At 43.0% G+C, this 17990-nt stretch overlaps 1 protein-coding gene across 4 annotated transcripts in view; it reads left to right on the plus strand.

The window, feature by feature from the left end:
- Positions 1-9283: 9283 nt before the first annotated feature.
- LOC124144052 (arrestin red cell-like) overlaps positions 9284-17990 on the plus strand; it is a 109621-nt gene continuing 100914 nt past the window's right edge. For 3 of the 4 annotated variants that reach the window (XM_046513282.2, XM_046513289.2, XM_046513290.2), the window contains exon 1: positions 9284-9920. In XM_046513282.2, coding sequence (XP_046369238.1) covers positions 9847-9920 — 74 coding nt within the window. In that variant the 5' untranslated portion in view covers positions 9284-9846. The remainder of the gene's footprint in view (positions 9921-17990) is intronic. The other variant, XM_046513286.2, reaches the window with a different exon arrangement.

The following is a 17990-nucleotide window of genomic DNA, read 5'->3' on the forward strand; positions in this document are numbered from 1 at the left end:
ATACGATGACGTGAATTAAACATGTCAATGAGCCTGTCCACCCAATCCCGTTAGTGGCCTCTTACAAGCATAGTCACCTTTTACGGCAAGCACGGATTGCCGGAGACCTATTCTACCCCGGATCTTCACGGGTATGAAGAGTAAGTGAGTTGGGTTTAAAGGGCAAGTTCACACGGAAATGAACCAATTTTTCTTGTACTTTTTCCACGTTAAAAGTGTTAACATAGAAGTGTCATAGACAAAAATATAAAAACATCATATTTAATTAACATATTTTTTGCATTAAAACGATTTATATTTTTCACATTTACCAAGTGTTCTATTTCCATAACAAAAACACCATGGCTTATGCCCTTTGCAATATGACGTCATTGGTGCCAATTGATAAACATTATGACGTCATCATGCTTTGTTAGAGCCGCTTCACGTGGTGTAGGTACAGTTTTGTGATTCTAGCGTCTCAGATGCCAGCCAGAATTGTGTTATGCTGAGTCACCACTGCGCCGGAGTGTGTCGTAGACCATGTTGTTTTACCGCAAACTGGTCCTTGATATCTTTTGCGTTGAGAATAGACAGGACCCAGTTGAATTGGCACCAATTACGTCATAATCTAAGGGGGATAACTCAGCCCTATTTCGCTCGTAAAACGAAGGCCTCATAACGGCATATTATTTTAACACTATTGTGAGCTTCCTACTTTCACTGTGAAAAAAATGAGTGTATATTTTCAAACACAGATACTAACTAATTCTAAAATTGCGTTTTGTTTAGAAAAAGAAAGAAAGTGATTTTTGCGTGTACACTTCCCCTTTAACGCCGTTGAACAAGCAGCATTTCAGTTACATCACGGCGTGTCACCCTCACGTGGAAGGAAAAAGCGAGGTACTCCAGGTCTCAGACATTTACCACTTTGGTGAAACTCATGAGCACGGGTATGGTGCTGACATGCCTAGAAATCCAAGATCATTGGGTTCTGGCACCCTAACGGACGCAACTCTGCATAGCGAATTGTGGCGCCTTAGACGGTACTTGTGGGTCAACCACGCCCCCTCTCGCCGAGGACCTGGGTTCGATTCCGTATATTGGTACAATTCCGCTTTGAACAATATTCCAGTTATATCACGGCTTGATCCACGCAACTGGGATACGATGACATGCATTAACCAAGTCAGCGAGCCTGACCATCCGATCCCGTTAGTCGCCTCTTACGACAAGCATAATCGCCATTTACGGCAAGCATGGGTTGCTGAAGACCTATGGTATCTCAGTGGGCCAGCACTATAAACGTCGCTATATACGTGCAATAATCTTGGACGCGACGTTAAACCCCATTTCACCTCATCTTGCCGGCATCCTCTTACTATGCTCGTTTCAATCAAAGGTGTCTATTCCTTCTGCCCTGTAGGATGGTTAGGGATATGAAAACAATTCATAAGCTCAGAAATTGATAAAGCCACATAAAATCAACACAACAATACCTGTAATATAATACTGCCACATCACCCAATCAATTCTCCATCGAACACCTGTCACCGCGATTCACTAATCATGATTTATTTCCACGTGCATATTTACCTTTCGGAAACAGGTGCGCGAAACACGGTCTCCAAACTTCCACATCCGGGCACTCAGGATATTATCCACGGCTTGCGTGGAACGTTCGGTCGATTGAAGGGCGCAGCATCTGATACGTTTTGACAGATCCGTCTGAATACTAGTAATCAAAACAGATTCTATAAAATACAGGAAAATACAATCTTGCACTGCCCTTGATATTGTGGAGTTTCTAATTGCACTAGCCTCATATTGTTGATATTTTAATTGAAATCATTTGTTTGGATTGAGTGAGTGAGTGAGTGAGTGAGTGAGTGAGTGAGTGAGTGAGTGAGTGGGTGGGTGGGTGGGTGGGTGGGTGAGTGAGTGAGTGAGTGAGTGAGTGAGTGAGTGAGTGAGTGAGTGAGAAAGTGAGAAAGTGAAATTGTGTGTGAGTGAGTTATTAGGTTAGTAGTGATTCATTAATGTCACTCTGAACAACTATTCAGCGATTGCATAATGGGAAGTATTTGTTTGTTTGTTTGTTTGTTGTTTAACGCCGCAGGCAATATTCCAGCTACAAGACGGCGGTCTGTAAATAATCGAGACTGGACCAGACAATCCAGTGAGCATCAAGCCACACAATAGGGATACGGTGACACAAAAAAAAAATTATTCAAATCCGTCTGATTCATAAGTCATCACGTCCTGCTAAACCAAGGAGCATAATCAAGGCGAATCGAGCTCCGGCACCTGACACAGCTAAGGGACGTAACTCTGTCCAATGATTTGTGGAGCCTGTGCCACCCATGTGAATTATTAATAAATGAATAATGTATATAATAAGGGAAGTATTTGTATGGTGTGTTTGACTTAGCGCCTTCTAGTATCACTGAGCCATATCCAGCCGTGACACCTCTCAGGTCAGACCCGTGAAGATCCCGGGTAGAATGGGTCTTCAGCAACCCATGCTTGCTGTAAAAGGCAACTATGCTTTTCGTAGGGGGCGACAAACGGGGACGGGTGGTCAGGCTCGCTGACTTGGTTGATGCATGTCATCGTATCCCAATTGCGTGGATTGATGTTCATAATGTCAATCACTGGATTGTCTGGTCCAGACTTGATTATTTACAGACCGCCGTCATATAGCTGGAATATTGCTGAATGGTGTGTTAAACAACAACAACAACAACAACAACAAAAACATGATTTGTAAATCTTCGCTATGGTGATGTCATCATTTCAAGGGACATAACTCTTCAAACAAAAAATGACTTTTCTTTTCATTTTGACTTTTGGTCGGTAAAAAGTAACACGCCTTAAGAAAACTGGAATATTATGAACAGTAGTTCTAGTGATATTTGGGGGCACGGGGGTCCAGTCGTCTGATGCTCCACGATTCGCTGTGCAGAGTTGCGTCCCTATGATTGTGGGTTCGAATCCCGGTTCGGCCCGAATATGTTTCTAGGTTTGTCAGCACCATACCCGTGCTCGATGGTTTCATCGAAGTGGTAAACGTCTGAGACCTGCATCACTTCGGGCTTTCCTCCCACATTAAGCAGACACGCCGCGATATAATTGGAATACTGTTAAAAGCGACGTTTCACCCAACTTACTCACTCACTATAGTGATATTTCTTCAAGTTTTGTGAAGTGAGGGGAGGTGAAATGGGATTTAATGTGGCGTCCAAGATTATTGCACTTATATAGCGACGTGCATTCAACGTGTGTGTGTGTGTGTGTGTGTGTGTGTGTATGCGTGCGTGCGTGCGTGCGTGCGTGCGTGCGTAAGTAAGTAAGTAAGTAAGTAAGTAATTGTTAAAGTATAGGAGGTGAAAGTGTTTCAGCGCTAAGATCGCTTTGTGCCCAGGTCCCTCCCTACCTGATCCTCACTGTAAACAAGCACGGAGTATTTGGGACTTAATGGGGTTGTTGCAGTGGCTATAATAACACTTCAATAACATTCTCCATTCCGCCATATAATGTGGCGCCCCGTGTAGAGCCAGGTCTTCCACAAACCATTGTACAGGGTGGTCAGGCTCGCCGACGTCGTTGATGCATATAATGGTATCCCAATTGTGTTGATCAATGCTGCTGATTACTGGAGTGTCTGATCCAGACTCGATATTCTCACTCACAAATACCGCGTCACACCAAGAGACGTTAAAAGATGGTACTTGTTGTTACCCTGTCTGGCGCTCGGCATTTAAGGACCAAAAAAAGGACTGGTCGGCTCGGAGTCAGTATACTGCTTGAGTGGGGTTTTCAGGTGAAACTGCGGCATGGTATCCCAGTCCGGACTAGTACACGCAGCCACACACACACACGCACGCACGCACGCACGCACGGACGCACGCACGCGCGCGCGCGCGTGTATGCATTTCGCTATATAAGTGCAATAACCTTGGACGCGACGTCGCACGGACGCACGCACGCGCGCGCCAAGAATCATGAATCGGCATTCGAACTTACAACCATGGAGGGGGTGGAGAGTGAGTGAGTGTTTTAACGCTGCTTTAAACAGTACTTCGGTTAGGGCTGCAACGATACAGGAAGGTCACTATACGATACGCATCTCGATATTCTGGTCACGATACGATACGTATCTCGATACGCAATGATAAAAAAAAACAAGACTTAAAGCATGTCAAGATTGAACCTTTCATGATTTTGGAACAGTCAAAATTATTTTATAATAACAAGACTACTGAAGTTGTTCAACTTTCCTTCAAAACAATTCAAAGTTCAAACACCAGAAAATAATTAATGTACTCCACCAGTGAACCAACTTCAAAGAATTTTGATGCAATGGTCGAAGAAATTGTATCTGAAATTATTGTTTTATCAGGAATAATTTATTCCAATATCGTGTTACCTTAGTTGCAGCTTTTACTATATAATTATATATTTATAATTATAAAACCACAAGTGTAGCATTTTGGTACTGGTGATTGCTGTTGCAGGATATTTTTACGTATGGAACAATATTACATGTATTTTGATTGCGATAACGTTATGTTGACATATATTAGCCAAATTGCCAGAAAATATGACTTTTAACGAGTCAAAGTATGGCATTTTTAATATATGTATCCATTCTCTAGCAACTAAAGTTCGTTTCAATGCGTCAAAAGCGGTAATCTGACCGTGGTTGCTGTATCTCTTCACACACAATTTCACATAACTTAATGAAAACAATATTAAATGAAATTTTGAATAAAATTAATAAAATATATTACAAACACAAGTCCAGATATACAATGAACACGTTTTAATAACAAGATATTATAATATTGGTATTGAATTGCGTACTTCAGTTCGGACTTGCTGACTTGTATTTCTATTGTTATGTGCTTGCGGTGATCAGCTGATAATGTTTTATGAGATGGGGAAAACCATCTGTCGGTGTAAAACCTGAGCTTATAAAAAAATGTAAGTACGTTTTTGGGAGCCATGCGTTAGCGCGCGCTATAACCAAGTTAGCGGTTTATTGAAAGGCACAATACCGAGGAAACGCTGTACTTGAGATTTGCGTTCCGTATCGTGGCGTATCGATAAATTGGCCCACGTTTTTCGTGTATCGTATATTGGGTCAAGTATCGCGATGCATCGGAATATCGGTGTATCGTTTCACCCTTAACTTCGGTTATACCACGTCCTGGAGATTTTAATCTCATTCAAATCAGATATTTTACTCCAATACGGTACCTCTATCTTCACGCAAAGCGGTTATTTATATCACGGTAAAGGTTCTGATTCTAATGTTTGTTTGTTTGTTGTTTAACACCGCACTCGGCAATATTCCAGCTATATGACGGCGGCCTGTAAACAATCGAGTCTGGACCAGACAATCCAGTGATTGATATCATGAGTAATTAGGATACGATGACATGCATCAACCAAGTCAGCTAGCCTGACCACCCGATCTCGTTAGTCGCCTCTTACGACAAGCAAACTGATTCTAATGAGATGGGGGCGCTTTAGTCTTGGAAGAAAGCCGGAAGGGCCGTATGGGCGTGTTCTAGCATAACAAAGGGTCACAGCTGGCCACATCCAAATGAACTCACATATTAATCACGTATACGCTGTTTGGATCAGAGTCCCTAGAATCAAGTTTTTACTCACACCCTATGCAACAATGAAGGAGGGAGTCAGAAAATTTCAAATAACAAATTTAAGATACATAGCAATGTTGTTTTTTGTTTGTTATTTAAAAAAACCAAAAAAAAAACCAACAACATTGCAATGAGAATACGCTGAAAGAAACTCTAAAATCGACAACCCATTTTTAAAACGGTATATTCTTGTATGTCAGTCTGTACCTTGGGTGGGCCAAAATTGAGATTTGTGTTTGTTTGTCGTGTAACACCGCACTCACCAATATTCCAGCTAGATGACCGCGATCTTTAAATAATCGAGTCTGGACCCGACCCTGTTAGTCGCCTCTTACGACAAGCATAGTCGCCTTTTAAGACAAGCATGGGTTGCTGACGACCTATTCTACCCCGGACCTTCACGGGTCTTAAAAATTGAGATATATCAATATGTTTATGTGGTATGCAATGCTCGACTTTCCCGATCCTATACGAAACACCTCCCGCCCGATACTAAAGTATATCGCACTTGAGATGTATGTATATCAGTAGAAAATCAGAAATAGGCCCCTTTACAATATGTTTACAGAATACTACAAGTATTCGCTGTTGATGCCAAAATGCCAAACTCTTTACATTGCATGACAAGTGTAGTGCATACATGTATACGGGACAACATATCGCTGTAAGGAAAAATGGACGCATACAGCCGTAACTATTCGTCACCACTCGCCCCTTTCCGTAACCTGCAAGAAGACTCGTCCCCCTGTGGATGAATGTTATGTGCGAATATACGACAAACCAATCAGAATGCGCGTATGATTTCAAGTTCTTCGTCAAAGAATCCCTCAGAAACAATTTTTGATTTTACATATGTATTGCATCTAAAAATATACCCAAGACACAGTTAAATGTGTTCAATCATACTGTATAATTCAGCATGTCCCGGTGTGCTTTAAATTGCATCTGAAATATATATAATATATGGGGAAATAAATGTGAACAATTACGCAACGAGTTGACAATTGTTTTAGGTATGCCCGTTTGCGCTAAGACGGAACCCGGTCGAAAAAATGGCAATGAGAGGGGCACGAGTGGTCACGAATGTGCCGTAACACGTAGCCATTGTTTAAGATAAATCGGAGGTGTAGCTTTGCTTTTTGAGATGTATAAATGGATGGTTTATATTTGTCCGGGTACATGTTTGCTAATGTATAAAACCCAGTGCAGATCAATGGCACTGACTGGTCACGTGTGTCGATGTGAGTCGATTGGGTATTGCTGAGCATTTTGGCATGGTGGCCATATGATCGAACCACGGACCTTTCATTCTCCGTGCAAACGCCTTCTCCACTAGACCGCCTCTAGACCTCCGCTAGACCACCGCCAGACTTTCGCTTGACCGCCAGCTAACCCGCCACTAGACATCCGCTATACCGCCACTAGACCTCCGCCAGATCGCCGCTAGACCACCACTAGACCCCACTAGACCTCCGCTAGATCTCCGTTAGACCGCCTCTAGATCGGAGCTTGACCGCCGCCAGACTTTCGCTAGACCGTCTCTAGACTTCCGCTATACCGCCACTAGACATCCGCCAGACCTCCGCTAGATCTCCGTTAGACCGCCACAAGACCCCACTAGACCTCCGCTAGATCTCCGTTAGACCGCCACAAGACCCCACTAGACCTCCGCCAGACTTCCGCTATACCGCCACTAGACCCCACTAGACCTCCGCCAGACCTCCGCTAGACCGCCACTAGACCCCACTATACTTCCGCTAGATCTCCGTTAGACCGCCACTAGACCGCAGCTTGACTGCGACCAGACTTTCGCTAGACCGCCTCTAGACCGCCTCTAGGCGGCCATTAGACCCTCGCTTGATCTCCGCTAGACCGCCACATGCCCGTCACAAGATCGCCACCAGACCGTCGCTTGCCAGCTGCCAGACTTTCGCTAGACCACCTCTAGACCGCCGCTAAACCTCCGCTAGACCGGACCTGTAGACCGACGCTAGACCTCCACAAGACCTCCGCTAGACTGCCACAAGACCCGCTAGACCGCCACTAGACCTCCGCTAGATCTCCGCTAGACCGCAACAAGACCGCTACTAGACCGCCGCTAAACCTTCGCTTTTTAGAAATGTTCCAAACACATCACATTGGGGACAAGGGGGCACGGGTTGCCCAGTCGTCCAAGGCGCCGCGATTCGCTGTGCAGAGTTGCGTCCCTTGGGCATGCCAGAAACCTATGATTGTGGGTTCGAATCCCGGTTCGCCCCAATTATGTTTCTAGGTTTGTCAGCACCATACCCGTGCTCGTGGGTTTCACCGAAGTGGTAAACGTCTGAGACCTGCATCACTTCGGGCTTTCCTCCCACATGAAGCTGACACGCCGCGATATAACTGGAATATTGTTAAAAGCGGCGTTAAACCAACTCACTCACTCACTCACATTGGGGACAACAGAAAATTGGGTTCCCAATCTTTTTAAGTGAACTGGAGTGACATACGAGTTGGTGAGTTATCCACTTGTTCGGGGTTTTAACAGGAATAAAACCATAAGAAATATGTGTCTATGTCACAGATGTATCTAACCCTTTTGATAATACAATAAATTAACTTGTGTTTCGACGTGTTTCGATATATAAATATATAGATAAACTAACGCTTAGGCTTTGAAAATATATAACTTATTTACAGAGAAACAAATAAATCCTTTCCATCTGAAAAGGAGCCCCAGTTATAGGAGATTCAGAACCTGGACCTGTGGAAAATCTAGACTTGCTTCATTTAGGACTGTAGCATTACAGTAAGGGGTTGGCGGAAGGAAACTAAAATGGTTCAGGGACTGTGAAAAAGTATCGGGTTGTTGAACCAGGCTGGGACTCACTAACTCACTCAGAATACATGCATAAATATATTATTTTATTTTTTTTACTAAAAGCCTAGGCAAGTCTAGATCAAACTAAACCAAGTCTAGTTTCCATGAAAACAGCAGAGGGACAAAGGTTCTTTTGAAAAACAAACAATTATTTAAAGAAAAAAGTTTTCAAAGACTTAGTGTTAGTCTAACATGCAGCATGTGTTCGGGGAAAACAGAATACCAAATATATTAATCATAGTTCTAACAACAGCTGAATGAAACAATTAGAAATCCTAAAATACACCGACCAAAAATAACATCCTCGTGTAACATTAATTATATATTTTGAAATATGATTAACGAAAATAGCAGCCACATGCGTCAATATCCCAAAAGATAACTGTTAGTGTTTTCAAATGAAATAAATTGAAATTTATGCATAAGGTCAAACGGTACTTGATATCAAGCTACCAGTTGACACTAGTTTGACCGATATATTAAAACCTTGCCAATAAACTTCCCTCTTCCAATGACGAAGATATATTTACTTCTGAGGAAAGAAAACTGCTTGTGTCATTTAAACCTTGTTTTCCGGTTTGATTCTAAAGACAATGAGGAAGTAACCCGGTTTATAAAATGAACTTTAAAGTGAAAGGGAATCCCATTATTGGTTCGCCCAGGTGCGCGAGACAAACCAAAATAGGTTGGGGGAATCCCGACAGCTCGTGGAGCACGCTTGCGAGGAAACCCCTTGACGTCATTCAGATTGTATGGAGGTCAGTCACATGACCTCGCTATTAACAACAGAACCATCGCACGAGCTAGTGTATTATGACATTGTTGCTGACATAATTTAGGCTTAGTGGTCGGTGGAAAGAAGTGCATCCCTTGATCCGGGTGATTAGACACAGATATTATTTTTAGTCGTGTGTAATCGCAGCGAAACGGAAAGAGCAAGAGTGCTATCGCCCTACACACTGACAGAATTTTTGGCGAGCTAAATTGAGCTCAACCCGATCCGCCATGACATCGACTATGGTGCTGGCTTGTCGTTGTGCGATATAAACACGCCGTTTTTTGTGTCTGTTTACTTGAATTTCGTAAATACCACTTACATTTGGATTTGTATATTCTATGGAGGTAGCGGTGCTGTGTGCGTGCAAATATAACGTCGGCAAGCGATAGATTTTCTTGGATAATTTGCATCACCATTTGTGCTGAAGATCGGCCATTCCGGTAGCGACAGAATTTCTCATTTGACATAATTGAGCTTTTAACCAGGTCTTACGTGCCGGCACCCTGTTGAGGAGTGAGTTCAACTACTGTGGGAGCAGGAAGATTTTATAATATCTTTAGATGGCATCAAACGCAGGACAGAATGGGCCCATGGAGTCCTCGACAGACGACCCTCAGAAAAAACAAGGAACACGGTAAGAAATTGATCTTGACAAATTCTGAGCAATTCCAACCCTGCTATCCAACAAATACTAAATGTGCCAGTTTCAACGTGTAATTTGGATGTGCAGTGTGAGACAATGTTGTCTCGCTAGTCCCCGGAACGTGTGTGTGGATGGCGACCGCGTTCAGCTTCATCATAATGTTATTCGCCGACTCTGATGTCAATACACGATACATTATTCCATTCCTAACCTGCCACTGTATCATCAACTGTTCAGTGTGTATTGTCGATTTAGCGCAGTTGTGCTGTTGTACGTGTTGTTGCTGTTGTTTTGATTGTACTTCTGTAACACACTTGATTTCATGATTACAACAAATATATATATGTTGTTGGTGATGCAGCCGATAGAACGTGTTGACAGGTGATGCAGCCTCCGTGATGGTTAGAACTAGATATTATTGACAATACTGTGTGAGCATTATCACTTCATATATACCAGGAATGTATATGTTTGTTCAACTATTTGCAGAATAATTAGTGTTATTACACATTAAGTATTGAATTTGATTATAATGAGACAATGTGCACATTTGAAAATTTCACCAGCTCTTTCAGCACGGAGTGTCATATTTTCCTTATTACTGTTGAATGATTTGTGTCTGATTTATTTTAAGGAAAATAAGTTGCAAGATTTGTTTCATTTCATGAAAACTATGGCAACCGAGCATAGACATTATTGGAGTAATTAATAGTTCACCAGCACCAGTATTACCCAACTTTCATCACCGATGATGTGTGTTTACTTGATTTGAGACCTGCGAAGATCCGGGGTAAAATAGGTCTTCAGCAGCCCATGCTTGCCGTAAAAGGCGACTATGCTTGTCGTAAGAGGCGACTAACAGGATCGGGTGGTCAGGCTCACTGACTTGGTTGATGCATGTCATCGATCCCAATTGCGTGGATTAATGCTCATAATATTAATCACTGGATTGTCTTGTCCAGACTCGATTATATACAGGTCGCCGTCATATAGGTGGAATATTGCTAAGTGCGGTGTTAAACAGCAAACAAACAAACATGATTTGAATACAAGTGATGCTCTGTGTCATGGGAATGTTTTGGAGCAGTGGGTTAAAGGTGTTATATACAGATAACCGTGCCCTTCTGATGTGATTATGATATGATAGTTATCAGCATCCGCTGATGAATCCATGCAGATCTCTGTGTTGTGTTTGTTTCCAGTGATATGTATATAATAAATGGGTACATATAGACAAATAATCTGTAAATATCTTTTCGGCAAAGATTGGTTTATCATCAAACAGACGTTTCCTTGTTGGACCTCGTTCTTCTAGAGACTTTATTGCTTGATAATCGTTTGGGGGAGGGGGGACCTTTACTAATGTTTTACCATGGTTTAGATATGCACTGAGTAAACATAATTATTTACCGGGGTGATGACACACCACACCAACCTCCAACACGTAGGCAGTGGACATTTTGACTTGTTACCATGGAACCCAATACATAGATTAACATCTAGTTTCTGTAATGAACATATCTTACAGAAAAAACAGTTTTTAAATTATCTTAATGTAAATAAAATAAAAAGGAGCCCAGAGACTTGCATGGGCTGTATGACAGACTACCCTGATACAGTGCAGTGGCGGATCCTGGATTTTAAAAAAGAGGGTTCCACTTGGGCCATTTGTAACTTCATCGTGTGTGGGGTGGGGGTGGGGGTGGGGGTGGGGATGAGGTCCACTCAAAAGCCTACCCCCAAAATCACAAACATGTTACGTATTCCATTATTAATTTTACTTCAACAACCAAGTCAGCATGTTATAATCAAGGTAGACAATGTGCATTCAAAATGTCATCAGATGTAAAAAAGGGACATTGCCACCCCCAGAACTCCCCTCTGGATCCGCCAGTGCAGTGTCATCATCATCATCATCATCATTGGGGCGGTCGGGTAGCCTAGTGGTTAAAGCGTTCGCTCGTCACGCCGAAGACCCGGGTTCGATTCCCGACATGAGTACATTGTGTGAAGCCCATTTCTAGTGTCCCCCGCCGTGATATTGCTGGAATATTGCTAAAAGCGGCGTAAAACCAAACTCACTCACTCATCATCATCATCATCATCATTCGTCATCATCATCATCATCATCATCATCATTCTGCATGGATGTAGGCCATTAGCCCATACAGCATCAGTTACAATGCAGCCAACTATCTAGCAGTCTTTAAATTACATGTGCACACTTTTGTTTCTTTATCGATTGCATAGAGTACAAACATTGCTAAATGTCTAACAATATCAATATATGACTGAAACCCCAGGGGTTATTGTCTAAACCTGTGCGTTAAAACCATCAAGATTGAGGAAGTCCCTCGATTAGACATGTTAGACTAAAACAGCAGTGGAATACAAACAGGTCCAGGGTCCTCCTTAATTTGTTACCCTTGTACCCTGATGATCAGGTCGTCGACCCTCAGCTGGGTTACAAATTAAGTGAGCAATCAGCACTCAATTACCGTAAATACACTAGCAAGGCACTTTGAACATTTACATGGGGTGGAGCAAGAACAGGCTTAATATGTGTTATTATGTACATTCACCATGTTCACAGTCCCTTCATTATATCTAATGACTGTTATTACCACTCATTTGTTGTTATCAAGTAGTATGTGTTATGTCTGTTATATCCCGTGTAGGGGCGGTCGGGTAGCCTAGTGGTTAAAGCGTTCGCTCGTCACGCCGAAGACCCGGGTTCGATTCCCGACATGGGTGCTATGTGTGAAGCCCATTTCTGGTGTCCCCCGCCGTGATATTGCTGGAATATTGCTAAAAGCGGCGTAAGACCATACTCACTCACTCACTATATCCCGTGTTGCCTGTAGACAGTGGTAGATGTTATTGTATTGGCTTTCAGAATGGACTTAGATATGCACGAAAAAACATTCACAAACATGTTCTGTTTCACAGCAAGTACATCCTGGTCCGTAAATTGATGTCCTGCCTATTGACCCTACTGTGGTTTCGGAATATTGCCGGCTGTGGCATAACACGACATTCACTCCCCCACCAGTATATTTCCCATTCTGTGGTCATATTGCTTTAGCCTCCATACACTCGGTGCATCCTCAAATGCTAATGTCATTACCCCGGTCAATGGATCAGTTGGTGTGTCTCCCAGATCCTGGAGAATAAATTAAGAAATGAATCCAGCTCAAGTCTAGAATGATTTGGCAAGTCTAGATGGCCTCCTGAAAGTAAGCAATGTTCTGGGCTCCATTTGGATTTTTTTTTGTGGATATATATTTTTATCGAGATAACTTTATTTCTGGGACTAAATGTTCGTCTGTGGATAAGCGTGCACTCGGTTTTCATTCTCAACTCCCTGGGGAGTATAGAACCTGAGATGCCTTGTCTGTTCTGGAAGGTTAACACTGTGATTATAGCTCTACTCAGTTTCTTAGGGTGAACAGAGGCATATTTTGAACAAAGTCACTTGCCGAGGAAGACATCACATGTGATTAAGTGTGGGGGGACCGAAGCCCTAGAAACTCTCAGGCGTCAGGATGCCGAACACAGGCACCTCTCCTACGACTAACGCTGCTCCACCTCACCTGATTTGTGACCTGATATTAACAGGATGGTAGGAAAGCCCTGTGGTTAGGGTGCTTGCTTATCACACCTAGGTACATCATGTACAGTATATAAATCCTATACTCAGTTTCCCTTCTAGGGCATTAACACTGACAGCTTTTATCACGACCATTGTCTGCAAAGTCTCAGTTAATTGAAACTGTTGGAATTGGTTTATGGTAATTATAGTTTTTTCCTGGTAGTTATACGAGATAATAATAACCAGTCTGAAATGAGCATGATGTTTCTTGATAAGTTGGATTATCCCCCTTGAGAGTGTCCCTGATTGTCTGAGCCAGGCCGGTTGGATGCCGAGATTGTTGCCATCTTGTGTGTCATCATGGTGGTCTGTCTGACAGTGACTCCCAAATTATTGTCACCAATGTTCTCTTGGTAGGCAGAGCCAGACCAGGAAATCTGAAGTGTAGCATTTTTTAGACATCATAAATGTTAGTGGAGTCTTGAGCCGGAATTAATAGTCTGTCTCAAACACTCTGAACCATATTATTTCCCGCATCCAGACCATATTACAATGCTGTAGTCCTCAATGTTACAAGTCTAGATTTTCCACAAGAAACTGCCATCTCCCAAGGACTACTTTTTCGGAGTCTAAGCGTTGGTCTAACATATAATGTACTCACCCAGTTTCAACCTTCACCTGGTGACTAAGGTTCTCTTCCTTCAATTTCTGGGGGCACGGGTGGCCCAGTCGTCCCTTGGGCCGCCAGAAACCTATGATTGTGAGTTCGAATCCCAGTTCGCAGCACCATACCCGTGCTCGTGGGTTGCACCGAAGTGGTAAACGTCCTAGACCTGCATCACTTGGGGCTTTCCTCCCACATTAAGCTGACACACCGTGATATAACGTGAATACTGTTAGAAGCGATGTTAAACCTCACTCGCTCACTCACTCACTCACTTAAGCCAAGTAAGAACTGTATGCCTGTATTTTGTGCAGTGTTACATGCAGAGGTTGACTGATCGCTAGAATCGGTGGTAACTTGAGGCGTTCCATGATGTGTTCAACAACCCCTGCTTGCTGTAACATGCAACTATGCTTGTCATAAGAGGCGACTAACAGGATTGAGTGGTCAGGTTCATGGACTCGGTTGATGCATGTCATCGTATCCCAGTTGCGTAGATCAAACATCTAACCCTGCATCACTTCGGCTTTCCTCCTACAATAAGCTGACACGCTGTGATATAACTGGAATACTGTTAAAAGTAGCGTTAAACCTCTCACTCACTCACTCACTCACTCACTCAAGTACGAACTGTATGCCTGTATTTTGTGCAGTGTGTTACATGCAGAGGTCAACTGATAGCTAGAATCGGTGGTAACTTGAGGCATCCCATGATGTGTGTCAACGAGTGACCATGAAAGTTTTTCCTGTTAACCTGAGTCTTATCATGATCAGTTTCATACAAACAGAAAACAATACAATGAGCATGTTGAGTGGAACACTTTTTTTTTGAGGATAGCTCTGATTGAACATGACTCTTATCAAGGTTTTGTAGAGAACACTTTTATCATGTTGATTGACAATAACACTTTTCTTGAGGATGACATCTACATCCTGTGTTGCCTGTAGACAATGGTAGATGTTATTGTATCGGCTCTCAGAATAGACTTAAGACTTTCCTGTTTAACTGTTTGGCAAGGATAACACTTTCAGCAACCATTGTTGAAGATACCAGTAATCTCATTAAAATCAGATCTTAGTTCTCGTTGTCGCTAAACAAAGATTTGAGGACATCCCATTACGAGTCACGTCAGAACGGCCTTTCAAGTTTCATCTGACCAGTCAAAGCGTTGCTTACCAGATCATGAAAGTGACAGTTGGAATGTGTTTTCTAATCATGCAACCTCGAAAACGTTAAAAGATTCCGTCAAAATTATTGTCTATCTCTCACTTGCGTGGGATATACATTTGAACGGAGGAGGCGTTGAACAGTACGTGGGAAGCACTGCCATACAATCGCAACCATATATGAGACATTCTGGAATTTTTTCGTTTTTTCAGGTTTCAAAATTTTAATCGAGAATTGTGTTAACATTTTTTTCAAGTGTAGTCTGAAATGGAAGCTGCCAGGTTGAAAAGCTCGAGAAAGCTGCTTTCTAATTGGCTAATGTCGACTTCTTGTTAGTCATTTCAGTGGATGGTCAAAGTTCGCTAAAGTTTGTTCTGACGTGACCCGTAATGGGATGTCCTCAGATCTTTGTTTAGCAGCAGCAAGAACTTAGATCTGATTTTAATGAGATTGAGGATTCCAGTAACACGTTTGCTGAGAACACTTTATTAACGATTACATTTATTTTAGGGTAACAGTAACCCCTTTTGTTCAGGATGATGAGGATATTAGATTTACTGTATTCAACGTATTAAGCGCCCTGCTCTAATAAGCGCCCACACCGATATTTGCTAATATATTGGCTAGAGGCTTCCCAAGAGGCTTCCCAAGAGGCTTTTTTAATCTTGTTATAGTTTTAAATGAAAAAAGAAAAGTCTAAAAAATGCTTCCTCTCCTTTTAATTGTTTGAGCATGGAACCAGTGGAGATAAATGTTTTTGGGCATGGAGAAAGTTGTCTCCAAACTGATTTGTTTTCATTTTCACAAACATGTGACATTTGTTCGGACTTTTCGTAGGGGTAATCTAGCTGGGCAGCTGTCTGTATTAGGAAGAAGACAAGGACTGAAGAGCTCTGGTTTCTTGGGTTGGATTAAGTTTAAGCATATTGATTCGTGTACATCTGATGATGACACGATCATGACGACAGGACTCAGTAGGGAGGGGGCTGCTGACTACATGAATTGGTCTTCAGCAACCCATGCTTGTCTCCCTGTGAAGATCTGGGTTAGAATAGGTCTTCAGCAACCCATGCTTGTCTCCCTGTGAAGATCTGGGTTAGAATTGGTCTTCAGCAACCCATGCTTGTCTCCCTGTGAAGATCTGGGTTAGAATTGGTCTTCAGCAACCCATGCTTGTCTCCCTGTGAAGATCTGGGTTAGAATTGGTCTTCAGCAACCCATGCTTGTCTCCCTGTGAAGATCTGGGTTAGAATAGGTCTTCAGCAACCCATGCTTGTCTCCTTCATGCAGATCTGGGTTAGATTTGGTCTTCAACAACCCATGCTTGTCCCCCTGTGAAGATCTGGGTTAGAATAGGTCTTCAGCAACCCATGCTTGTCTCCTCCGTGCAGATCTGGGTTAGAATTGGTCTTCAGCAACCCGTGCTTGTCTCCTCCGTGCAGATCAGGGTTAGAATTGGTCTTCAGCAACCCGTGCTTGTCTCCTCCGTGCAGATCAGGGTTAGAATTGGTCTTCAGCAACCCGTGCTTGTCTCCTCCGTGCAGATCTGGGTTAGAATTGGTCTTCAGCAACCCGTGCTTGTCTCCTCCGTGCAGATCAGGGTTAGAATTGGTCTTCAGCAACCCGTGCTTGTCTCCTCCGTGCAGATCTGGGTTAGAATTGGTCTTCAGCAACCCATGCTTGTCTCCTCCGTGCAGATCTGGGTTAGAATTGGTCTTCAGCAACCCGTGCTTGTCTCCTCCGTGCAGATCTGGGTTAGAATTGGTCTTCAGCAACCCGTGCTTGTCTCCTCCGTGCAGATCTGGGTTAGAATTGGTCTTCAGCAACCCATGCTTGTCTCCTCCGTGCAGATCTGGGTTAGAATTGGTCTTCAGCAACCCATGCTTGTCTCCTCCATGCAGATCTGGGTTAGAATTGGTCTTCAGCAACCCATGCTTGTCTCCCTGTGAAGATCTGGGTTAGATTTGGTCTTCAGCAACCCATGCTTGTCTCCTCCGTGCAGATCTGGGTTAGAATTGGTCTTCAGCAACCCATGCTTGTCTCCCTGTGAAGATCTGGGTTAGAATTGGTCTTCAGCAACCCATGCTTGTCTTCTCCGTGCATATCCGGGGACCCATGCTTGCTGGAACAGGCGACTATACTTGTCATAAGAGGCGACTATTGGGGTTGGATGGTCAGGCTCGCTGACTTGGTTGATGCATGTCATCGTATCCCAATTACATGGATCAATGCTCATGATGTCAATCAATGGATTGTCTGGTCCAGACTCGATTATTTACAGACCACCATCATATAGCTGGAATATTGCCGAGTGCGGTGTAAAACAACAAACTAAAAGTATGCCCCCCCCCTCCCCCCAAAAAATAATAATGGGCTGGTATTATGAGATGATGCATTAAAACGCCTGCAGTCTGACATGTAAATATTATGTAATTAACTGACACAGATGCACCTGTGTGTCGAGTATCTCGTCCTTGGCGCTGGGGCTTAGCCAGGAGGACCTCACTCTGATGTTCCTTAAAACCCTCTCTGGGTTTGTTTATTATTCTGCGGTCTGGCAGAGCTAGCTTGAAGTGGTTATAAACAAAATAGACCCTAATGGATTTGATTGTAATCATGAGCTCTGAAATTTGAAAA

Source organism: Haliotis rufescens, unplaced genomic scaffold (assembly GCF_023055435.1).
Source record: "Haliotis rufescens isolate VD_foot unplaced genomic scaffold, xgHalRufe1.0.p SCAF_52, whole genome shotgun sequence".
NCBI classification, from domain to species: domain Eukaryota; kingdom Metazoa; phylum Mollusca; class Gastropoda; order Lepetellida; family Haliotidae; genus Haliotis; species Haliotis rufescens.